Raw genomic sequence first — 25,048 nt, 5'->3', positions numbered from 1 at the left:
TGCTTCCTGAGGCGGCGGCCCGCCCCGCCTCCCGTGATCATCGCTGCCGCCGGGCGCTCCGAGCTTCGGCCTCTGAGGGCAGCGGGCAGCAGGATGACTGCGAGCCAATGGGACTTGCCGGTGGAGCTGTGCTGCCGGCCCATGGCCTTCGTCACCCTCACCGGCCTGGACGTGGTTTACAACGCCGTGCACAGGGCCGTGTGGGATGCATTCTGCGCCAACAGGAGGGCCGACCGCGTCCCCATCTCCTTCAAAGTGCTGCCCGGAGACCACGAGTACCCCAAGTGCAGGACCAAGGTACCGAGGAGGGAGCCGGGCTGGTTGGGAGCGGGGAAGAGAGGGCTCCGGGCCTGCCGGTACATAAAGAGAGCCAACAGAAACGTGGGGAGGGGGCCTTCATCGGGGAGCGCAGTGACAGCACCAGGGGTTTGAGCTGCAAAAGGGGGGAGGCTTAGGTTGGATGCAATGAGGGTGTACTTCAGTGGTGCTGCTGTGCAGGGCTGTGGGTGCCCCATCCCTGGAGGTACACAAGGTTGGATGGACCATGGGCAACCTGAGCTGGTGGGGGGCACCCAGCCCACAGCAGGAGGGGCTTTAAGGTCCAGTTCAACCCAAACTATTGTACACTTCCATGACTCTGTGCCAAACTTAAGCCAAGTCTACCTGGTACCTGTTGTTTGTTTGGTGCTATCGCAATGTTGGGCCCTGTTGCTGGGGGGTGAGATATGCCTTGCTTGAAGGGAAGGATCTCAAAGGGAAGATAATAAACATAGCCTCAAATGCCAAAAAAATTGCTGCCAGTTCCTCTTTTCCCTATAACAAAAGGATTTAGTAGCCTGTTCTAATAACCTCAATGTTTTTAGAGGACCTCCTATGAGTGGTATATTCCAAAAGGGATCCTGAAGACGGGTTGGATGAACAAGCACCTGAATTTAGTTCCTGCTCTCGTGGTGGTGTTCTATGAACTGGACTGGGATGAGCCGCAGTGGAAAGAAAAGCAGTCAGAATGTGCCACTCGGGTTGAAATTGTCAGGTAGTGCTCTACCTCCTTTGTAAGGTGCTAGAAGCTATTGATGAAACGTAAATTCTGGAGTCTTCTCTGTGTTGTAAAACACTTAAAGATGTAATCTGCTTATCTGCAAATTAAGGGAATCTAGAGTTTTCTTTTTAATGTGCAGCTAAAAGTAAAGGCATTTTTTTGTCTGGCTTATTTGGAAAAGTCACTTAAGTAATAACAGCTTCTAAAGTGTTGTTTGTTAAACTCAATATGTTTTTTTTCCCCTATCTTAATGAAGAGATGAACACCACGTTCTGTAGATGACGTGGTGTATTGTGTTCAATTTGATTTCTTATGTAGTGTGCTTTCATTGCTTCCATGTAGACTGAAATGGAACTTTCATCTGATTCTTCACTAATATGAAGTGAAGCCTTAATGAGTTGTGTTATCTTTATTCTAGGCAAAGTTTGCAAGGAAGAAATACAAAAGTTGCTGTGGTCCTGATTCAGAAAAAAACTCCGTTACCTCCAGGTACTGGGAAGCTTTGTATGTAGTTTGATTATCTCCTCTTTCAGAAAGGCTGGTGTTAGTTTGTTGCATTTAGTGCTGTTCTTAATGTAATATCATCTGCATACACAACATACGTTGAGGCTGCAGGGAGGTGGTGCTAAGTGCAGTTGGTTAAGGATGAAAGTTTCACATGTTTAATTACTTAATCTCAGATCTGGTCCCTCTCTTGATACAATGTATCAAAAATGGTTTGTTAGTATAACGCTCATAACAACGTGTTTTCATAGTAAGTTATATTTTTAAAGCTTACTTGAGATGAAGGAAAAATAAAAGCACTGAGAACTGGGTGTGACTGAAGAAGCCTTTGGTTGAACTCTGTATTAATCAATAAAACTTTGAAGCATAAAAGAAAACAGCTTGTGATTTTTCATGCATTCTCAGCTAGCATTGAGAGGTGCTTTTCTGCTTGGTGTGTTGTTATTTTTTGAGTGCAGTTTCTGAGTGAAGTTAAGCAAAATACATATACATGTTAGTAGAGAAATTGAGTCTTCTTTTCAGTAATCTGTGATGCTTGCTGTTTTCCTTCTGAGCAAGAACTTTTTTTGATAGAGGTAAGTGCTGCAGAAGTCACGTCTTGACTGATCCTTTCCTCCATCAACTTTAGATGTAGTGGGGAGGTCGCTGTGTTTCTCAGATGGCTGCTACTCTTCTGTGGATTTGAAGAAAATCCATTGTCCTTTACGTAGGAATGAAGAAGCCTTTTAATATCAAGATTCAAAGTGGGAAATGTAGAGAAAAAACACGAGTCAAAGTGGGGCTGTGAAACTTGGTGTGTTTTAACCTTATGCTTTTCTAGTACCACTGTTTCAGCTCTAGGTGTGTACTTTACAGTGTCAGACAAGCTATTATTTTACTTATGGTAGATGACATTCAATTTTAAGAAGCAGTTCAGAAATTTAAGGAAAGGAACAGTCATCCTTATGCCTTGTTGCTAGATAAACCGCTCCTAGAAGGTTTGTGTAATATGGCCCACTGGATGAAGCATGTAATATTCAGGAAGAACTAAGAAGGAATTTGGCCTTTATTTTGTCTGTGTTAGGTTTTCTTGTACCTTGCACTGATCAAAGTTTTAGAGGTCGCTTGACATTGCAGCACCACATAGTGTTTACCTATGGTTTTCTTACCTTCACTAGGGGAAGATGTTATTGCATCAGAGAGGGCAGCGGCCTTATGTAATGCGTGTGATCTTTCTGGAAAATCCCTCTTTGTGCTTCCTCACACTGATCATCTTGTTGGCTATATTATAAGGTAAGTGACTGTAAATCACTGTTTTGCTCAGTGTGGCAATGGAGATGGTGAGAGTTGATAGGTTGAGACAATGGCTGTCTGGCAATCTTGCTGTAGAGCAGCAGTGAATGTTTCATCTGTTCACTGGAATTCTTTCAGTTGATGCGTCTCCTGGATTCTCCCCTTTCTAAATAAGTCTGTTATGATGTTGGAGATGTTGCTCTGTGGGCTTCCAAAGGAATATTGTTAAGTATCCCAAGATGTTCCCTTCTTCATGTCAGATAAAGGCAAAGCAGACTAATCTACTTCTTTCATGGCTTTGTTAGTGCTCATTCTAAACGTTTTTTCCCCACAGATGTTTTGTTAGGTGTAACTCTTATTAGCGAACATTTGCACTTTTTTTTCTCTTTGCCACCTTCACTTCCTGGCAGTAAAGCTATCTATTTCTATTTGTATTAAGTAGTATTTCTTTGGGTGCAAATACTGTCTTTGGCATTGTTTTTACATTCATCATGCTTTTTATTTTATTGTATTCAGATAAATTATCAAGGCTTTTCAAATAACAGAGCAGGGAAGAGTCTAAAAACACAAGCTCAAGCTAAGGCAATTCTTAACTGTCTCCAGCTTTTTGAAGGCAGGGCTACATTGTTAAGGATTAACAGTTCTTTATAAACATTAAATAAACAAACAGTGGACTATATATCCATGTACAGAGTTTCTGATTCTAGTTGTATTGACATTTTAAATTGATGTTTTTGTCTGAACTCATAGTTGTTGTTCAGTGCTCCCTTCCATTGTTTCCATCCATGTCCTCTGTTGTGTGGCAAATAGAACTTGAGTTGTGATCTCCTTTAGCCTGTAGTCATCCCTCCTTAGCGAAATCACAGGTCTGGTACTTCATCCCTTATTCTCTCTGTGTTGCTCTGCTACTGAATGTATTTATCTCCTGTTCTCTGACCTTCTCTTGCTCTGGCTGATTTTACTCCTTGTCCTGATTGTGCAGCATATACCTCTTACATCCTCATTCGCTTTGTACTGTATTCAGTGCTCTGGGCTTTTTTGTCTCTCCTTTCCCTGTGACTTGTCATTAGGCTCTTATCTTGTGGACACAAGCTTGACCATCACTTTTATAATCCAGGTAGCTTTTGTTCTTTGGATAGAAACCTAGTGTACTTTCATTATCTTCTTACACTTTACAGCCTTTTGCCTTCCTTCCTTTCCTCTTTCCCCCATCTAGCCCAGACAAGAAAGGTTCTGACCTATTAAGACTTACCTCAGTAACCTCTGCAAGGTTTGCTTGCTTTGACTGACTCATCTCCGTTTTCTACTGCCTTGTAAAATCCTGACAGCTTTTCAATTGAATTTCTTACCTTAAATATTAGAGACTGTTGTAATCAGTACATGAGGATCTCAAAGCTACTTTGTTTCGTGCTACATCTCCGTGAGGTTTTGTGTGAAGAGTTTTTGTCTGCATGTACTTACAGTGTGTGGTAACTTTCAGAAGACTGTAGTAATATTTCAAGCACTTTTGCCAACCGTAACATAAACATGATTTAAAGTAACTTACTTAGAAGTTATTCAGATCCCTTCTATGTGAGAGAAACTTAGTGAAACTTATGGGCAACTTTGTTGCAGGTTGGAAAACGCATTCTATGAGCATGCACAGACTTACTATTATACAGAAATACGAAGAGTCAAATCTCATAAGGAATTCTTGAACAAAACCACTCACCAGGTAACGTTTACTCCATTTTTGCAATATCATGCAAGTTGAATTGCATGTTGAAAGAGGAAAATAAGGGCTGTTTGTTGCTTAAACATTTTTATTCCACTCCTTGCTGCCATCCAACTTAAGAGTCCTTCTGTCTTGGTGTAGAAAGTTAATTTGCTTTTGTTTTCTGCAAGCTAAACTTTGATTTTGATTGGTTCTGCTGCAGTTTTTATCTACCTCACATTTTAAAGGAGAAACTATAGCCCAAGAATGAAGTTCTCCTATTTCAAAAGAACAAACAATTATCTATATGATTTAACCAATTTGAATGTAATATCTTATCAAGCTGTGGGAAATTCTGTCATTACCAGCTTCATACTTGATCTGATGTTTAGCTTTTGCTTTTTAATTTGTCAGATATTTACTTAGGTACACGACTGCTGTTAGGTTTGCTGGTCTCCCTCTTTCTATTTTGGAAACTGGGGTCCAACAGTCATGCTCTGAAGCAACATGCAGAAATTCTTGTGTTACGGAGCTTCTCCCCTTTTCCAGAGTGAGAAGCTTAATGTAGATTCAGTCTGTTGGAAGACTGATTACTACTGTGTGTCATGGAGGCACAGAGAACTAGGAAATAATTGCACAGTCAGCCTTTGAAGTCAATGGCTCTATTCTGTAAACCTCTGAAACTATTAACTGTATCTGCTTCATAGTTAAAAGACATGTTCAGGTGATTGTGAATGATATGTGCTGGTTGTGTTTTGCAGCTTCTATTTGTTAGACACCAGTTCAAAATAGCATTCTTCAGTGAGCTGAAGCAGGATACACAAAATGCTCTCAAGTAAGACTTGTATCATCTTCCCCCATCCTCTCAACCCCAAATTATCAGTCTATTGCTTAGTGTTAGATTTATTTTTTTTTTCTCAAATGCAAAATTAGTTAAATGTATAAGTAAGGAATACCTTCTTAATTGGGAAGGACACTCCAATTAGACTGTTTACTGCTGTAAGTAATCATGTTCTTGAATTGTATTATCTTGTATGAATTAACTCTAATTTAAGTATTTATACTTAGAAATTACAGGACTGCATATAATCTTGTACATGAATTAAGGGCTCATGAAACAAACATGCTGGAAATCAAGACCATGGCAGGATTTATAAACTACAAGGTAACAAGTGTTCTTCTTAACTTTGACAGCCTGTACTTCAAATAAGTATATAATTTAATTAGTTAGTGCATCTTTAATGTTTAATCCTTTTAGTGTTCTGTTTTGGTTTCTTGTTTGTTTTGCTAAGGAGATAGTTTAGAAACAGCCATCAATGTGATACCAGTTACACTCAGGCTTGTGAAGACTGAATTCCACACAAAAAGATCCTTAGCAGAAGATAAGGAGTGTCTTGAAGATTTGCAGTTAATTTTAGGTGCAGTCATTTTGAAGACTAAACTCCTTTGACTCTCTCTGTGCAGGGGGAATGAAAATAAGTAACTCTTGTTTCTTGAGTGTTTTTGTTATAAACTTAAACTGTGGTAGTTTAGTTACTCCTTGTTTGGAGGAGGAAGATAGCCCTTTAAAGCAATCCTTTAAGAATCAGTTCATACTTTGTTGACATTCTGGGGGGTTTTAGGTGAGGTGGTACTGTTATACCATTTAAAATAATCCTGAGGATGTACTACAAGTTTCATCATCCTTCTTGAAATGACTACAGGCTTCAAAGTTAATGTTCTTTCTAGTGGCTCCACAGTTCCACCCTGAATTGGCTGAATTTTCTTTCATTGATTATGTGAGGGAGGAGGGAATAAAAATAACATTAAATGTAATGGAGAGCCACATGGTTTCAGGTTTCATTTTACATCTGTTTTTCTTCCTCTGTTTCCCATCCTATTTGTACTCTTGAGAAATACGATAAATTAGTATAGTTCGTGTTTTTTGGTTTCTTCTAGATCTGTCGTCTGTGTTTTCAACACAATACTCCACTGGATGCAATTGCTCAGTTTAGGAAACACATAGACTTATGCAAGAAGAAAATAGGAAGTGCTGAACTGGCTTTTGAGCATGCTGCCTGGATGTCTAAACAGTATGTTTTTGCTTAGTAATATTTGTTTTACCTCCTATGTATAACTTTCTGAAGTTCATTGTTTTGTCTGGGTAAGATAAACTCTGAACTCTTTATGTAAGGAAGAAGTGCACTTGTACATAAAAGCTGTGTGTTATGATTTTTATTTTGGATTGTTTGTTGTTACCTTTTCATTGGGAAAGAATGGAGTACAACAGAAGTGCAGCTATGGAACTTAAATGCAAAAGTTCAGTGAAGCATTGTCTATTGTCTATCTTAAGTCTAAGCGGAACTTTTAGCTGCAATGCCCCTTTTGGTTTATATTGTTGTTCTGTACCTAAATTTAATTATTAACAAAAAAAATCTTTTAATAGGTTTCAGGCTTTTGGTGACTTATTTGATGAAGCAATTAAGCTGGGCTTGACAGCAATTCAAACTCAGAATCCAGGTTTCTACTACCAACAAGCTGCCTACTACGCTCAGGAACGGAAGCAACTAGCAAGTATGCTTTGTAACCATGATGTAAGTTGGGAGGGGAAAAATTGCTTTGCAGGTAACCAATTAGTGAATTACCTGTGTTATGTTCTCAAATGGTAGCAGAATATTAATATGCAATACATATTAACAAAAAAAAAAAAAGGAAAGATTATTTGTTTGCAGCTGCTTATTAGCAATTGCTTGCGATGTTTTATATTGGAAAGATTAGTTGTGATCAAATAAATTAGTGTTTATCTTATTACAAATTATTTTGCTACATGCTTAAAATAGTTGAAATACCTTTGGGTATACAAAACAGTAATGTTTTATTTCTCTAGTGTACTTCCCTATACTTACACTGTAGTATTTTTATACACGTGGACTGCCAGGTTAAGTTTTAAAGCAAATTCCTTTTGTGTGCCTGCGTACTGAAGCATCAGATCACTTTTAATGCTTTAAAATAAAGTATAAATCTGTTTTTCTGACCATGTTTGCTTAATTTACAGTCCTCTGTGGTATATCCCAACCCGGATCCCTTGGAAACACAGACTGGAGTGCTTGACTTCTACGGGCAGAGACCATGGCGGCAGGGAACATTAAGTATGTTTTATTGTCTTGTATTTGTTCAGTTCTGGCAAACCTTTTGTTTCACTGACCCTATCAGCTAGCTTAGTAGACGTGAGCATATAATCCCTTCTCTACAGAGCAAGATGTAGGGCTGAGAATTCACTGTTGTGTTAGCTGGTGATGTGACATTGTGTCATACTGCCAGATGTCAACTGGAAGCTCAAGAAATGTTTAATCTCTCTAATATATATATGTGTGTGTATAAATATATATCTATATCTATCTATTTATAAGATTGTCAGGCTTGTGCAGAATCAGGTATTCAGCAAAACTGCTCAGGCCATACTGAAGCGCTGCTGCTGCTGTTTCTATTGCTGACTCAGCTACCTGTAGTCAATGTGCTGCAATGAACACATTCCGGGGAAAGAGACACTGGAGAATTGGGTACAGCAAAAGTAACAGGTGTTCCTGAATTGCTATAAATTCATCTGTTCCTGTCGGCTGTAGATATTTTATGTGACTTTCTTTTTTTATTGGATTGCAAGAATATTGTGACTAGATTTTCTTCTAAGAAGGAAATTTATTTTTTTTCCTGCTAAAGAAGTTCAAACTTATATTCATATTTATTAATGTGCACATGTATATGCATGAACAAATATGAATATATATAATATATACAAATATATATATATATGTAGTTATGGTTGACTAATTTATTTTAGTATGTGTTGTCTCCTATTTCTTTATCCCTCTATTTTGGGCACTGCAACTTTTTCCCTGTCTTCTGAAGATTTTATTTCCTGTTCTGTATGTACTTGAGTCTGACCTGTTTTACCTTCAAGTGTTACTGTTTAAAAATGAAGTCTACTGCCAAGGTTAAATGGTTTAGGATGAAGAGAAACGTTACCTGCTAAGCAGTTTATAATTCTGGATTCAGGCAAGGGTGTGCCATCTCTTGAAATGTAAGCTTGAATTCTTACTTGAGATAATATAGGAAAGGAGCTACAATTTTTTAACATGTGCTAAATATTAATAAATGCAATCTAAAGACTTGGTTGCCTTACTCAAAAAAAGGAAAACATGGTAGCTTCAGGCCACTTATTTTGATCAAAATGTAAGATATTTCTTCCAGATCTTGCCTTCTAGAACAAGGGAAATGAGTTCTTAACTCCTTAGTGTTGTATCCATCTCCTAGGAAACAGAATGTTTAAGGATTTGAGTGTGTTTGTGCTTGACCTCGTATTAAATGTGTCTCCGCAAATATAGTTCCCTTTGAGCCTGAAAAAAAAGCTCAAGTGTCATGGATTTTTCACTGTCTTATGCAGGCTTTGATCTTTCTGATCCTGAAAAGGAGAAGATGGGAATTTTATCCCTCCAGCTGAAAGAGAAAAATGTTCTTCACTCAGTAAGTCTTATTCTATTAAGAAAGTCTCTTCTGACATAACTCTTAACATTACATATATAATAATATTAATTTTATCTGTCAGGAGCTGATAATTACCCTGTTGAGTAATGCTGTTGCGCAGTTCAAGAAATACAAATGTCCAAGAATGAAAAGTCATTTGAGTGAGTATAAGTAATCAGAAGTATATCTTAAATTCTCTTTGCAAAGGCTTCCAGCATTAGTCTTATACATCTTTCTTGTTCATTTGATTTTTAAACAGTGGTTCAAATGGGTGAAGAATATTACTTTGCTAAAGATTACGCCAAAGCTTTGAAGTGAGTACCTTCCCTGATTGCTTCTTTTACACGTTGCTTTTCTCACTGAAATGGCATGTCTTACTGATGTGGTGTAATGTTGGAAGCTTATCTGAGATGCCGCTAGTACCTGGGTTTAATCAAAGCATGAGTTTTGAAGTGTATCAATCAACACAATTTCTACCGAAGAAAGCAAAGCAATGTGATAAGTCAGTTGCTTGAATAGGACAGCTTCCAGTGTACGTTGTGATTGGAAATTACATTTTTGGCCAGGTCTTTATTACTGCTTTACTTCTGGCTCACTGATGGAGTACTGTCTCACTTCCGCAGTAAAGGTTTCTGAATTGAATTATTATGGAGTAAAGACTCTGAAGTTACAAAATTATATATATATATATAAAACTGGACTTAATTTTTATTTTACGTAACAAGATAATTAGCTGAAGGATTTCCTTTTGGTGTCATTTTTTCCTATTAAAGAATACAGAACTGGGAAAGCTTAGCACTGAGGTGTACAGCTGCTGTCTTTTCTGAAGGTGTCTCATTTAGTTCCTTAACTTTGTGTTTTTAAGGGGAAACAGAGCCAAGATCATATGAAGTTGGAGCTCCTCAATGTTTCTTTAATTACGTTTCAAAGATCACATATTCTAAATGTTTGAAAAAATATGTATGTTTTATAACAAACATATGTTTGAGCTTGAAGAAGTGCTTAGTGTTCTTGTTAACTAATTGTTAGCTACATAAAGGAGAAAATAGGGTAGGATGAGATCAATTTGTCTCAAGCCTGATTTTTGTGTGAACAAGGGTGAGTTTTAAACTAGCACTCCTTTGTGGTTAGGTGTACAGAAGCTGTTTTTAAATAAAATCCCTTCTCTGCAGTGAAAGTACTAAGTGAGAATTGTTCAGTGTTGAAGCTGTAGTAAGATGTGCAGGTTTGCATGATAAAGCCTTGTACGTTGGCTGGAGATTCTTGAAACCCGTGAAGGGAGACGGACATAGAAGTATGAATAAACATCTCAGCATGAGGAACGTTAAGATTCCTTGGTTTGGAAGGGAGCTTTTGTATGGCTTGGGTTTGTTTTCCTGGAAGCTTGCAGTAAATCCAGCGCTGAAGCATGTTTCTAATACAATGCTGGACTATGACTTGTCTGTTCAGTTATTTTATTTGTTCTTTGTGTAGTGACAGATGAGTCTTCCTGTTTTCTTGGGAAAGTTATTCTAGCCTGAAACAGAAAATCCATGCTGTATATTTCTTTACAGTAATTTCACGGTTACTGGAATATATACTTCCATATACAAGTAATTGTCTTGGATTTAATCTAGTGTTTGTTTTAGTAAAGGTAATTTTTTTTTGTGTTAGTGATAACAAATGAGTGTCATAAAGTACTGGAGTGTATAACTTGTTTTTCTTCTCAATTTTAATACTTTGCAGGCTGTTAGACTATGTTATGTGTGAATATCGCAGTGAAGGATGGTGGACTCTACTCACTTCCATACTGACCACAGCTCTCAAGTGTTCCTATCTGATGGCCCAGATAAAGGATTATATAACGTACTCTTTAGAATTATTGGGTAGAGGTACTGTCTTCAGAAATGTACTTAGTTTGCCTGTGTGGAAAAATTAAAGTACATATGTGCGTGGAAGTTTGACAAAGCATTGTCAGACACAATGCTTACATTACTTCATATTAGACTGCAGAAGTGTGTGTATGTATAGATTGGTATCTGCCTGTGCTGATTTCTCATTTTCTTGTATGCAGGAAACTGAGTTTCCATGCTCTTCTATTGTAATGGCCTTCCCATCTTTCCTGTAGCTCCCCCCAACACCTTTACTGGAAGTTTTCATTTTCAGGGAGTACAGTGATACCAGAGGATGTAAAGGTTTTAAACTAATAGAGGCTAGACTGAGATCAGATACCAGGAAGAGATTCTTTCATCAGAGGGTGATGAGGCACTGGAACAGGCCATCCAGAGTAGCTGTGGATGCCCCATCCCTGGAGGTGTTCAAGGCTAGCTTGGATGGAGCCCTTGGCAACCTGGTCTAGTGAGTGACAACCCTGCTCACAGCACAGTGTTAGAACTAGATATTCCAGCTTGTCTTTAAGCTCCTTTCCAAACATTTTGGTGAATTCAAATAGGCCCCATCAGGATATCTGAGGCACAGAGCTTTGCATGGAGCTGGAAGTTGTGTTGCTTATATCATTAATAATAGAAAATCCCTTAGTTTTGGGGATGTGGGTATGGAATTTAATACAGTTAAAAGGAAAAATGTCTTTTCATTGTGTAACAAAGTCACTGCTTTTTTTCATGGGCTTCAAAATCATGAATATGCTTATCAAATCTTCTGTGGGAAGTCTACTGATTAAAATATATACATATTACATAGTATCTTTTAGAGAATAAGGATGGCTTAAGGTATCTACATGGTAGCTGGTTCTAAAGTAGCTGTTAGTTGACATTACAGAAATAACCCTTGCATGCCCTGGTTTGCCAACTAATAGCAGTATTAGGTTAGATGTAGTAGAATTGGCTTCTTATCTTCAGTTAGCTAGGCATGCTATCCTACTTCATTATTAAGAAATAATCATTAAAACAAAACTACCTTCATTCTTTTTTCAAGAGAAGACCACTTATTTTTAATTGGCCTTGAGTTGCTCTTTCTAATCTTATCCGAATTTCTTTGCTCTTTTCAGACTTATTTGTTCTCTACTTCATCTGTTTTTAAATGACAGTAACAAGAAGCTGTAGATATTCTTGTTGGGGGAAAATCCCAAGGAATGTTATGAAATGCTGGTCTAACCAAACAATATTTTACTTTGTTCTTATGAAAATAAGTAGAAACACTTCAAAGGGGGACCAAAGTATTTCATAGCTGTGCATTAAATTGGGGGGGCAGGACTTATTTTTCAGAGTATAAGTTTTCTAAAATTCGAGCGAAAGTGTTTACTTTAAAGATTTAAATAGTAAAGTAACATATTTCTGTGTTTTAATTCTTGGTTTTGTTTTGTTTGCTAGCATCTACTCTTAAAGACGATCAGAAATCTCGAATAGAAAAGAATCTGATAAAAGTTCTAATGGTAAGTGGCAAATCTCCTATTACCCTTCCTTGTGTCCTTAAAGATAGTATCAGTGCTTCGTAACCTATTTTTTGGTTGTTTATAACCTTCTGTCTGGATGCAGAATGAAAGCCCTGATCCCGAACCTGATTGTGATGCTGCTGCTGTGAAAGCATCACAGAAGTTGTGGTCTGATCGTGTTTCTTTGGCAGGCAGTAATGTTTTTACAATAGAAGTCCAAGATTTCATACCCTTTGGTAAGTAATGAGTCTTCCAGTACATGTATGGGAAGTTAAAAAATGTCAATGTAGTTGTCTTTGAAATAACTCATTAGGAGAAAATATACATTGTGTATTGAAGTCAGCAGAAATATAACCCTTGTCAGCACTACTGTTCTTCATCTAAATGACTGAGAAACAGTGGAAGGACCAGTGATCTCTTACTCTCTGTGTAGACTACTGGAAAACAACTGTTTTGAGCTTCATGCATGATGGGGGAGAAGAAATCCTCTTGGTTTCCAACTGTGCCCATCTGTGCCTTCATATGTATTGGAAGTAGTAAACTTTTAGTTTTTTGACAGACTTCTGCTCTTGTGTGCTTTGAAATAGAACTCTGAGGAAAGAGAAGAATGTGTTCAAAGCACTGCCTTGCATGGGAAGAGGGTGTGAGAGAGAATTACCTGCATAAGTGTCCAGGTTTTGTTTTTCTGCTCAATATCTACTTCTCTTCCCCTCTGCAGAAGTTTCAACCACGTGCTGAAATGTAGCTTTCTATGAGAGTGCCAGTAGCCAAATCTGCTTTACGTCTTCATAAACACAGAACAATTCTTTTCTATAATAGCTGGGGGGAAAAAGTGCTTCTGGAATTTAGTGGTGTTGTTTAACAACCCTTTTCTTGTATTCTAGTGCAATGCAAAGCAAAATTCCTTGCTCCAAGTTTTCACGTTGACGTCCCTGTGCAGTTTGATATTTACTTAAGAGCTGATTGTCCTCATCCTATCAGATTTTCTAAGCTCTGCGTCAGTTTCAATAATCAGGTAATCCTGTTTTATTTCTGATTTTAGTGATAGAAGCTTGCAAGAAGAGCAGAATATTCTCGTTAGCCTTTTCAGACAAAAAATAATGATTTGAAAGTGCCTTTCCAAAACCTGTGTTAGAAGTTCAGATGGAAATATGTATTTTCTTTTTGCATTATCACTTTTGATTACTATATTGGTATTATGTTAACTTCCCAAATCCCGTTTGATTAGCTGTGGTATCTCTGTTCTTCTATGAAACTGTTCAAAATTATTCTTCTGAAACTTTAATGTCTTATTTCTTCTGATGTTTTTGCATAAAGTTACATTAGTTTATGTAATGGATGTTTTTTTTTCACTAGAAATTGTATTATGATGTACCTGCTAAGCCTGGCTTCAGCAGTGTGAAAGACATTAAGAACTATTATAGCCTTATCTAGTAACACAGAGCATTAATATCTGCTGTGCTGTTATTATTCTTGACAAATATCTCAAGTCTGTAGTTACTAATGTTATTCCCCATGCTTCCACTGTAGGATTACAACCAATACTGCGTGGTAGAAGAAGCCTATCAAAAAAGCGATATTCTGGAACAGTCGTCACAAGGAACAATGTGCTTAGTCCCTGGTAAAACAAGAAAGTTCACCTTCAAATTTGTTGCAAAAACTGAAGATGTAGGGAAGAAGATTGAGGTTTGTCATTTTATATTACACCTTTCTTACTGATGTTTGTGAAGAGCTCAAAACTACAAAGCTATTTTTAATCTCACACCAGTTATGACTGACACTGAAGTTCCAAATGATTGAACTTCATTCTTGAAATTGAATGTCAAAAAGCAAGCAGAAAATTGTTATTGAAAATGCTAAAACAAAAAATAAAACTTTAAGTTTAACTCCAAGTTTTTAAAAAGTGCAATGCATAATTTTTGCTCTTAAGTATATATATATGTGTGTGTGTGTGTACATACAACTACAGAGAATAGAAAGCTGGAGAATATTACACTGCACACACTTGAGCCTTTTCCTCTACAGTTTTTATTAAGTAAAATCTTTGTAGTAGTGAGGTGTCATGGCTTCAGTCTGCAAAGCCACCAGAAGCTTTTTGGTGCTATACAGGTACAATTAAGGTGCTAATGTTAGAAGTCTATGTTTTTACAATCATAGAATCATAGAATGTCCTGGGTTGAAAAGGGCTACAATGATCATCTCATGTCAACCCCCCTGCTGTGTGCAGGGTTGCCAACTACCAGACCAGACTGCCCAGAGCCACATCCAGCCTGGCCTTGAATGCCTCCAGGGATGGGGCATCCACAGCCTCTCCGGGCAACCACCCTCTGGGTGAAAAACTTCCACCTGATATACAACCGAGATATCAGTCTTAGTTTAAAACCATTCCTTCTTGTCCTGTTTCTTTCAATGCACATGAACAGTTGTTTCCCCTCCTGTTTATATGTTCTCTTTGAGGACTGGAAGGATCACAATGAGTGATCTCAAGTCACGGGACTGGAAAGTTAACGGTATGCATTCAAATTTTTATCTATCAGATCACCTCTGTGGATTTGATCTTGGGTAGTGAATCTGGCCGATGTGTGATTCTGAATTGGCGTGGAGGCGGTGGAGATGCTGCTTCATCTCAAGAAGCACTGCAGGCAGCCCGTTCTTTCAGGCGGAGACCTAAGCTTCCAGATAATGAAGTTCATTGGGACAGTTTGGCTATTCAAGCAAGCACTATGTAAGTAAAGTTTGAAAACTTATTGAGTCTTCTGTGAAGTCCTTATCACTGTCTAGAAGATCATCTACTTGTTGGGACTTCTTTAGTGTGAATTTCTTAGTTCTTTGCTTAACTGGAATAAGATAGATACTGTCTTAATTCTTTGATTTCTGGCTTCCAGATAGTGAGAGGTACAGATAAACCTTAATCTGATCTCTAAGCATGCCAAGTATGCTTTAGTTCTTCCCCTCACCTAACTCTATTAGGCAGACTTTCGATATTTTTGTGCAAACCAGGAGCCATCATACTCACAAAAATGCACACACAAAGTATGTTTTGTTGGAAAATAATCATTAGTAAGTGGTCTAACACTAACTATATCTAGTCAAAAGAATTAAATCAGATTGCTCTTGGTGGGGGCACTTGCTTATTTCCTGGCAGAAAACCTAAGCTATTCATGCTTTCTAGTGGGCTTTCAGTCAATATTTTTAAAGTTGTTGCCATCGTGCTGTTTCTCAGAAGTATTGAGTCTCCTAGTTGAATAGCCCAGTAGCTGTCAGAAATATCAGAACAATAGGCTGTTCTAATCTCTTTTAAACTCTGCTTAAACTCATTATTTAAGAAACATACAATAACTGAGTCTTTTCTCTCAAAGGATTATTTCTAGAGTTCCAAACATTTCTGTTCAGCTTCGTCATGAACCTCCTGCCCTGACTAATGAAATGTACTGTTTGGTTGTGACTATCGAGTCACATGAGGAGACAGTGGCCAAAGATGTTAAGCTTACTGCAGGTTTAAAGCCAGGTATTTTGTGTTATTTTCTTTAATCCAGCAGTATCCTAATAAATTTCTTGGCTGTTATGCATTGAGAACTATAGTAAATGGCTCTCCTGGAGTAATTAAAGGCCAAGCCGAGTGTTGGGAACAATGAGTGTTAAAGAAAAAAGCTAGCAGTCTCATTTGGTTATGATTATCCCAACTTCTGCTTGTCAGTAGTGTTGCATTCTCAAAAGAGGGGTTTTACAAGTGTGAAAGAGAGCGTGGTAGCTTTGGTATTCTTTCCTAATCCCTTATTTAATTTGCTCAGTATCAAAACTGTGAGATTTTTCACTTGTTTCTCTTGCCGAGAGGTAGGCATAAAACTGAGCTGGATGAATATGTTCTAAGAATAGGTCTATGTGGGTTTTCTTCTTCCCCCACTACGCTTTCCTCCTCCTCCTCCCCTCCCCCACAGTCTGGGGAACAGTGAAAAAGACAATATTCCTTTGAGTGAGAGGGAAACTATACAAATATTTAATGTTCCATTTAGCTGGGTGCAGCTATTACTGGCAGTTCTCAAGATGTGAAGGCTAAATGCGTATTATCAGTATGCCTGTCAGTAGTTGTTATTCTAAAAGGCAGAAATATTTTCTTCAGTGACTAGTATATAGGATGTGATGAGTGCTCTGAAGTAGCACACATCCTTCCAAGTCAGTGGAGTGTTCTTTAAACTTATTGATGTTTGGGCTGGGGTCCTAAAGCAGTGGATAACAGTTGGTCTTTCATTATTTTTTTTTTTTCCCCTTTCCTCTCCCCTTTGATATTGATTTCCAACACTTGATATACAACATCGTTATGAGCTTGCTAATTTTACAGTAAAAACAATTGGAATTTGACACTTCATTAACAGTGAAGATGGTATATTTTCTGCAGTTGAATTTTTTTGCAAGATTTTATTTACTTTGCTTTGAAATTTATCCAGTGTGATTGCAGTAATGTTATTATTCTAGTCGACCCCTACCTGAAGAATAGAGTCATTTAAGATTTATGCATTTTTCTCTGTTCACCTGTTTTCAATGCAGATATGAAAGAATAATTTTAAAAGGATTTTAAACCATTAAGTTGTACTTTTGAGAATGTAAGAATCACAGAACTGTGCAACTTAAATTCCTACTTCATGTAAAATACAGAAAAAAAGCTTGGATCATGTAATCATGTTGTGTTTTGCGGATGGTAGGGAATTTGTGGATAGGATTTCTTGTTGGTTTTTTTTTTTTTTTTCTGGCCTAAATAAAATGGGAAGCTGCAGGCTGTGAACCCTACATTTAATGAACTTAAGGTGCTGTCTGATCCCTTCAGTCTATACTTCAGAAAGCTTCTCTCAACCAAATGGCAATGTTAATTCCTAGTGTATTGCTTTCTGAGCTGAATGTTGTAGTCTTAGTTATTGCTTATAAGCTTCAGTGATTGTAAGCCTGTGTGGATATGTGTAGATATGTAAGCCTGCCTTTAATCCTAGGGCAAGATGCCAACTTGACTCAGAAAACTCAAGTGACTCTTCAAGGAACAGACACATGTGATGACTCCTTTCCTGCATTGCTCCCTGATATCCCTGTAGGAGATCTGCAACCAGGGGAAAAGGTAAAAGCTTACAACCTTATTTCTATATCACAGTAAGGAAAATGGGGTCAAAGAACAAGACTAGCATCTTTAGTTTCCACTCTCTGAGCTGACAAATGAGATACTCATGGCATAGTTTGCACAGTGTTTACTTGTAGCATGGTATTCCTTCAGCTAGATCACCTTTTTGGCTGACACAGGAATAGGGCATATTCTGGTGCTGATGATACATCTGAGAGGATATAAAATGAGGAGGCTAATCTCAATTGTTAATTGAATTTACTAGCTACTGGGCAATGGATGAGAATCGGGAAGTATGATTCAACTTGGATAGAGTCAAATATGCAGATGCTGTACCAAATTGAGATTGTGGCTAGTTACCCAGAAGTCTGGTATATTGTGTTACATGGTAATGGTTCTTTTCTGGCACTGTTAAATAACAGATGATCAGTAGGGAAGTAACAGGAGCTGTATTACTGTAAAGAAAACCTTATACTCTGTGATTAAGATGATGCAGTTTAGGAGATTGTTAATGGTCAGAATAATATCCATTGTACTGTTGCTCTCTTGGCTCAGGTGAGATGATCTAAATTTTTGGACTGTTTTAGGCCTAACTAATGTAATTTAAATAGAGTATGACTCCTATTATTTCCTTTATTTTGCAGCTGGAAAAACCAGTATACATTCGATGTGGAACAGTTGGTGCAAGGATGTTTCTTGTCTATGTCTCTTACTTGATCAACACTACTGTCGAAGGGAAAGAAATCCTCTGCAAATGCCACCGGGTAGGGTATAAAGATGCTCCAATTGCTGGAGATTCAGTCTTTAGATTGAATATATTTCTTCCATTTTATTAGTGTAACTCCAAGACATTTAAAAGCACATAGTAGATGGGGAAGTGGAGGCGGGAGGCAAAGTCATCAGTATGTGAATCTAATTTAGGATGAGCAGCTTTGTAAGTGTAATCAAAATAGAAAATTGTTGGTGTTTATTCCCTCTAAAAAATTTTAAAACATTAAAATAAAACCATGGGTGTATTCTGCCCTGGAAGAACTTAAAATGATGATTAAAAGTAGAATTGTATTAGTAACCTTTGACATCGGTTGCTTGGTCTGAAACTGCGTGTAACTTATTCCCTCTCTTCTTCTCGCTCCTTTTGTTACCTACACAGGATGAAACTGTAACTATAGAAACAGTATTTCCTTTTGATGTTGCCATCAAATTTGTCTCCACAAAGGTATGTGTTCTGAGAAGTTGCTGGTATTATGGAATCATGTCACTTTTAATAATCACGTCCTGTTTAGTGAGAAGTAGCCAGGTCTTGTGTTTGTCTTGACAGCTGGAGCACTTGGACAGAGTTTTTGCAGATATACCATTTTTACTGATGACAGACATCTTGAGTGCCTCTCCTTGGCCCCTCACTATTGTAACCAGCCAGCTACAGCTGTCATCTTCCATGACCTCGGTAGATCAGCTGGAATCTTATGTGGAAAATGGTAAGTTTTCTTAGGTTGTTTTCTGTCATGAGGATATTTTATTTATGTAAGTTGAAACTAAGTTTGGATGACTTTCAAACAGGATTTGCTTATCAGACTCTAGAAGAAGGCTGCTTAACACTTTCTTCATTTGCCAGAACACAATTTAAACAGCTTTAGTAAAGTTCAAAATGTAGTTCTGCTTCACTTGGTCAACTAAGTAAATTTGATAGGTAGTATCAAAATCCTGAATATAACAGATAAAAGGGAAAGCACCAGTAGATATGTTTGAAAAGATAGGCAGTATTTCTACTATTCTTCTATTCTACTACTTCTACTGAATAAGTATGTTTTTCATTTTAAAATGTGCTAATATCTTGGAGTCATCTGTGGAAGAGAAATACAGAGTTTGGTTTGTTGCAGGCCAAAAAATGTTGTAAAACAAACTCTGAATTGGCCAATACTTGTTCTGTATACACATGGAAAATCTTCACAATGCAGTCCAGAAAGTAAGCTGTCATATGTTTGTATATTCCACCCTTTTATGTGTTGGGATACTTCACAGCCTATTGAATTTGTGTATAGTGTAGCCGTAGTTCACAAGGTACTTCAAAACCTTTGTCTGAATGTTTTTGTCTCAATAATATTGGCTGTTTAGGCTTAATGGTGTCTGAAGTATTGATTGTGCCTTGATTTTTAAACAAAATCTTGCTGATAGTTGTTTTACAGACAGGTGAGAGTGCCAGCGAGTGCTTTTGCCTGCGTTGTCCTCCAGTTACTAATAGTGGTGGAGTGGCAACTGGATGCTATATCATTTCCTGGAAGAGGTAGGCAGCTCTTGGCCCAGACTGGGAGGTGGGGGGGAGAGTCAGCTGGTTTGGTTTTGGCATGATGGTGTTTTTTGGCCTTTTTTTTTTAATTGGGTCTTCCTGTAACAAAGACTGTTTAGACTTTGGATCTTAGTAATAAACTGGTTAGGCTCTGGAGTAAATACCTATTTCACTTCTTTAAAACAAAACAAAAAAAAACACAAAAGCTATATGATTATGGTTTTAACATTCCATGAAGCTTTATTCTTTGTATGATCTTAGATCAATTACAAAGCCTTTCACTCTGTTTTCACTAACCATGAAATATTTCACCTGAAGCCAAGTCAAAGTAGTAATTCAGAGACAGTAAAATGAACAAACTTTTAAAATGGGAAAACTGAATGAATATTTTCCTTCTCTTGACACTGGGTTTGTTTGCTCCATTTTCAAAGATAAATGCTCGGGCACATCTGTCTTCTAGTTGTTTTTTAATGTAGAGCAGTTTAGTGTTCTTACTTGCCTATTGCTTTTCTTATCTCAATGCAGTGTCTCTGTTTGTGTTCATTTCCAAAATAAGGAGATTTTTTTCCCACCACTGAAATTACTGTAATTTTAGTTTTAGTCATGTATAAGTGGTGTTCTTTTAGTATACTCACTTAATGCTTCATGTTGTGTAACTCTCAATGTGTGTGTTTTTTTCCTGCAGAAGTTCACCTGTGGAAAGTGTGCCCGTTGTTAGTACAGTCATCACTCTGCCACATGTGATTGTAGAGAGCATTCCCCTTCATGTTAAAGCAGGTAATGTTAATTTGGCAACATACACCTTCTGCCTCAATGTTTTAAATCTTCCTGGGTAAATGAGTGCTGAATTTTGCAGCATCACATTTTGTACCTTGCATTTGCTGTAGCAATAGATGGGGAATTAGCAGTTGATTCTATGGAGCTAGTGAAAGAAATAGTCATATTTCAGCTGCATTGCTCCTCTTCTTACTCGTCAATTATAGGAAAGAATTGGGAAGGTAGGTGTGTGAATGTGCACTCTCAAAAGCTACTAAGTTGTATTGTGTGGCAGCACAGAGGCCACGTTCCCTCTACTGACACAGCCTTCCCAGTAGGGTTTCTCTAGATGCCTTTGGCAATAATTGTTCTATCCACCCACACCCTGGCCGCTTCCCAGGAAAGAAAGAGCCTGGAGAACTGGAGCTGCTTGCGGGCAGGTGAACTGTTTCTCTTTTGGCACTTGACCTGCACGAGCGCAGAGCAGTAGTGCAGAGCTCATTGCACACACGCAATTCCTATGGCTTCAGTTTGTTTTCATTTGTACTGATCTTCTATCATTGACTCTTTAGTTAGCATTCCTGACTAGCGTGAACAGCTGAGGCTTTGTAACTAGATATTAAGTGAAAAACCTAATAAATAAATAAAGTTCTGATCTTTTTTTTTTTTCTTCTTGAAAATTTCTTGAGAAATGCAGTAAATGCCTTGCTACTTTATCTCTTTTCAAACTTTTCACTGCTCTCTGGGCTTGGCTGTTTTGTGTATGAAACTTCTACTTGTGCTTTTTAACTTGGTCATTACTTTTTTCCTAAAGATTTGCCATCATTTGGTCGAGTTCGAGAATCCCTTCCTGTCAGGTATCACCTGCAAAATAAGACCAGTTTAGTCCAAGATGTTGAGGTGTCAATGGATCCCAGCGACGCATTCATGTTCTCTGGCCTTAAGCAGGTATAAACATGTCACATTTCTTAATCCTTTGGTTAATCTAGTAGTGAAAAATATATTGATTGAACTTGCACTGATGTTCAGTGATGACAAATTCATTTTGCAAATGTTTCTATGGTAAATTCTGTCTGGAAGGACACATACATGAAGGCTCCTTTATAAGAAAGGTCATAAGGAAGCCTGATTAGGAGTTATGCGTCACACTGTTTATAGGTAACATGATCTTTCAGTGTAAGTTGTTAGTTTTAACCAAAAGAGGAAAATAGTGCATAGTTTACTTCCTCCAGCTCAGAAGTTGGGGATAATATATAAATTAAGCATAAATAGTAAACTGTTGTTTACCACAGAATTTATCTGTTTGTTTTTTTCTCCCTTCAAAGATCCGGTTAAGAATCCTTCCTGGCACCCAACAGGAAGTATTATACAATTTCTATCCTCTGATGGCTGGATATCAACAGTTACCATCCCTTCATATTAACTTGCTGCGATTCCCAAACTTCACTAATCAGTTGCTCAGACGATTCATACCTACACATATCTTTGTAAAGGTAAGACTGTGAGAAGTGGTTTTATGTTCAAAGGCTAAAGTCATAGAGGTTGAGCAACCTCTGTGATTTGAGGTTCAGAAACACTGCAGTATTCCACGCCTCCCTAAATAACTTCTGAAAACATATCTTCTCAGTGAATCATCCCATCTAGATTTTCTTTAAGTGCTGTGGATCTGAAGACAGCTCAGTCATACAAGACAAACAGATCTTGTGCTTTAAAAAAAAGTTAATAAGTAAAAATAGTACTTGATTGTTTTCCTGCTGCAGTCCCCAGAATATTGTATTTGCTTCTTAGTCAGAGTCTGAGCAAGCAAAGAACCTGAAGAGTTTGTTTATATGAGTAGATCTGGACTTGTTCAGGCGTCTGTAATCCTGTTTTTCTAGGACACAGGCCTGGCATTATTTCAGTTTTATTTCAGCCAAGAGAGATAGGTAGAACTTAGTTTTTACATATGCTGTCAATCAGTGGCTTTTCTAGATTGGCTGTTGAGATGTCGTCTTAAGTCAACACAAGAGGCTTTTTTCTTCAACAGCTCAGTGCTCTCACCACTCCTGTTGAATCTCTTTAGGGTTCAGAATGCTTTTTGCTTTGGGGTTGTCAAGGCCTCAAAGCACCTTGCTCTAAGAGTGCATTTTTCCTTTTTGTTTTTCAAGCACTTTTTTCTCTCAGTCTCTGATTTTGCTTAAAACTTTACCAAGAAATTTTCAGTTTCATTCTTGTTTCTCATACTGCAGTAATACTCAAAGCTCTAATCAGCCAGGCCTTGTGTAATGTTGTTTGAATGTGTATGGAGATGCTCTTGATGTTTAACAGGACAGTCATAAGGAGCTGTAGCCTTGACAAAATACTGACTATGCCAAACTCAAATTTCAGTTGGTTGCCATCCATATTTGTGCTACTTCTGGAAATCCTTAGAAATAAGGGTAGACTTAGTGCCACACTTGTACTAGAACCACATGATGTATTGTGAAGGTAGTTTCATAAACTATTCAGAAGGTCAAGGCTGTTAAAACTCTCTTCTTACTTTCTTAAAGCCTCAGGGTCGTCAAGCAGATGAAAACTCGATTGCAGCTGCATAACTTCAAGACTTGCACCTCTGCACTTAAAGAAGATGGGAAGTTGGACAGAATATATAATGCTTGCTTTGGAAACATGGCTTTGATCAAACCATAAGAATTATTTGTTTTTAATTACACCTCTTAACAGTACTGATGTTTAAAATTAAGTCTTTCATAAAATGTCCTTAAGGAAGAAACATGGGGAAAACTTGGTGCTTTATTTAACAGGAACATTATTTTGAAGGTAACTTTGAATGTCAAACTCTTTAAAGTATTACATTATAGGTATATGAAATGTCTCGAGTGTTTAAGTGAAGAAATACAAATCTGTTTTACCAAAACCAAAAGATGTTTTCATAATAGTAAGTTGAAGTGCTGGGTTTGTACTTTTACAGCGCTGAAAATGATCATCCTTTACAAAAATATGTTCTGTGCCACTTACGTGGAGGGCAAAACAGGTTGTGCAGTAGCATAGGAGGCTGAAAGTGATCAACTTGTGCTGTTGGGATCGAGTGGCTTATGAGTTGTTTAAAAGGGTAAATCTGAAAGGCGCTTCTTTTGGGTAAGCCATACATCTGGATTTGAATTCAGCAGTATCTGGTCTGATGAACACAGATTCATTCATAACAGGTGGACTGTCCAACCTCAACTTGACGTGCTTTTGAATTACTTTGCACACACAGCTTCCAGATTGAAGATGTCTTGATAGCCCCCTGCTGTGTCAATTAAAAGAAAGACATCCTACTGTTGTACAGCTGCAGATGAACTGGTGTTTAAAATACAGTAAATCCTGTACATATTTAAAAAGAACAAACAACAAACATTGTGAAAACTTCAGTTGTTTAACTTTCTAAATAATGGCATTTTGCTTGGAGAATATCTTATTTATTGTCAAAGTGAAGTTCTAATAAATAGCTTGTAACAGAGCACTTCTGAAACTGTTGTTAGCTGCCTTGTTTCCAAAGCTATTGCTTCATAACTGTGTGATCTGTCTTATGGGCTGGCACATGCATTCATGGTATTGAAGTCTAAAATAACAGCTCTAATACTCAGTCATAGGCATTGGAGAAGTGTGGAAGTTTTCCTTACCAGGGGAAGGATTGTAGTCTCTCCAGCAATCCCAATCTAAGATATGAATGGGCATATATATATTCTCTGTAGAGTACAGGTGGAGCTGTATTATGAGGTAGTTAAGCAGTAGTGCAAAGAGGGAAAAGATGACAGACTAACCATGCTTGGAAAAACGAATGAAATCTTTATTCTTTGCTGACATAGCATTCATGGTGTGGGTATCTTATCTCACTGTTTAAAAGACTGGAATGGAAAAAAGTATTTCGTTTCCAGAAATGTGTTCTTCTCTCAATAAACCACTCAGATTACAGTAACTTTGGCACCTATGCTACTGCTTCTTACCAGACATGTTGATGCAAGTGATGAAGTACAGTGGAGAACTATGATGCCTTTTTTTGTCTCCCCCCCACCTTCTGAAACAGCCTAACAATGAAACAGTAATGTGAATTCTTTTGAGAAAGGAGAGGGCATAAATGCTCTTGTGATTGCAGTGATACTGAAGTCTAAAATGAATTACGTAAATGTTATTTAAAATTGCGAGTAATAAAAATTGGCACTGTGTAAAGAAATAATACAGAGATGTAAACTTAGGCTTTGGAGGAAAGATTACTCTATTACCATAGCTGCAGTTTCTATTCTTTTGCCCATTTGCGAAGATAGTATTTTCTTGTTTTGTGTGATCTTATTACAGCTGTGAACACTACAAAGCAAAGATTCTCATCTTAGCTGTCTGTAAAGTACTGGGCACGCCTTTTATGCTATGTAAATGACTGATGTGAGTAAAAACACGCAGAAAGCAGGAACCACCTTGCTAAAAATGCTTGAGAAGTGATTAATGATGGCTATCTTACTGACTCATGGGACTAATGCTGAGGGGGGGATGTTTGTGATTCCCTTTGGAAA

General features: G+C 37.7%; 1 protein-coding gene across 5 annotated transcripts; it reads left to right on the top strand.

The window, feature by feature from the left end:
• The first annotated feature begins 1 nt into the window (after nucleotide 1).
• TRAPPC11 (trafficking protein particle complex subunit 11) lies at nucleotides 2-24,012 on the top strand. 5 transcript variants are annotated; one of them, XR_014945312.1, is made up of 29 exons: nucleotides 2-297; nucleotides 864-1,033; nucleotides 1,458-1,528; nucleotides 2,701-2,815; nucleotides 4,430-4,529; nucleotides 5,270-5,343; nucleotides 5,577-5,673; nucleotides 6,447-6,580; nucleotides 6,934-7,081; nucleotides 7,543-7,636; nucleotides 8,929-9,008; nucleotides 9,091-9,169; nucleotides 9,268-9,322; nucleotides 10,734-10,879; nucleotides 12,317-12,378; nucleotides 12,482-12,614; nucleotides 13,263-13,393; nucleotides 13,909-14,064; nucleotides 14,916-15,103; nucleotides 15,738-15,886; nucleotides 17,361-17,482; nucleotides 18,127-18,246; nucleotides 18,633-18,698; nucleotides 18,801-18,957; nucleotides 19,666-19,763; nucleotides 20,452-20,543; nucleotides 21,337-21,470; nucleotides 21,848-22,015; nucleotides 23,051-24,012. XR_014945312.1 is itself a non-coding variant. In XM_015861452.3 (29 exons), the coding sequence occupies exons 1-29, from the start codon at nucleotides 94-96 to the stop codon at nucleotides 23,093-23,095; spliced, it is 3,399 nt and encodes a 1,132-aa protein (XP_015716938.1). In that variant the 5' UTR covers nucleotides 2-93; the 3' UTR covers nucleotides 23,096-24,012. The 5 variants fall into 5 exon arrangements, 1 of the variants encoding a protein (XP_015716938.1); XR_014945310.1 differs by having other exon boundaries at nucleotides 18,776-18,957; nucleotides 19,655-19,763; XM_015861452.3 differs by having other exon boundaries at nucleotides 19,655-19,763.
• Nucleotides 24,013-25,048: the final 1,036 nt, after the last annotated feature.

The sequence above is a fragment of the Coturnix japonica genome, chromosome 4 (assembly GCF_054131305.1).
Source record: "Coturnix japonica strain WE chromosome 4, WE-NBRP24, whole genome shotgun sequence".
Classification (NCBI taxonomy): Eukaryota; Metazoa; Chordata; class Aves; order Galliformes; family Phasianidae; genus Coturnix; species Coturnix japonica.
Note: the sequence above shows the minus strand (reverse complement) of the source record. Positions and strands in the feature narration are given on the sequence as shown.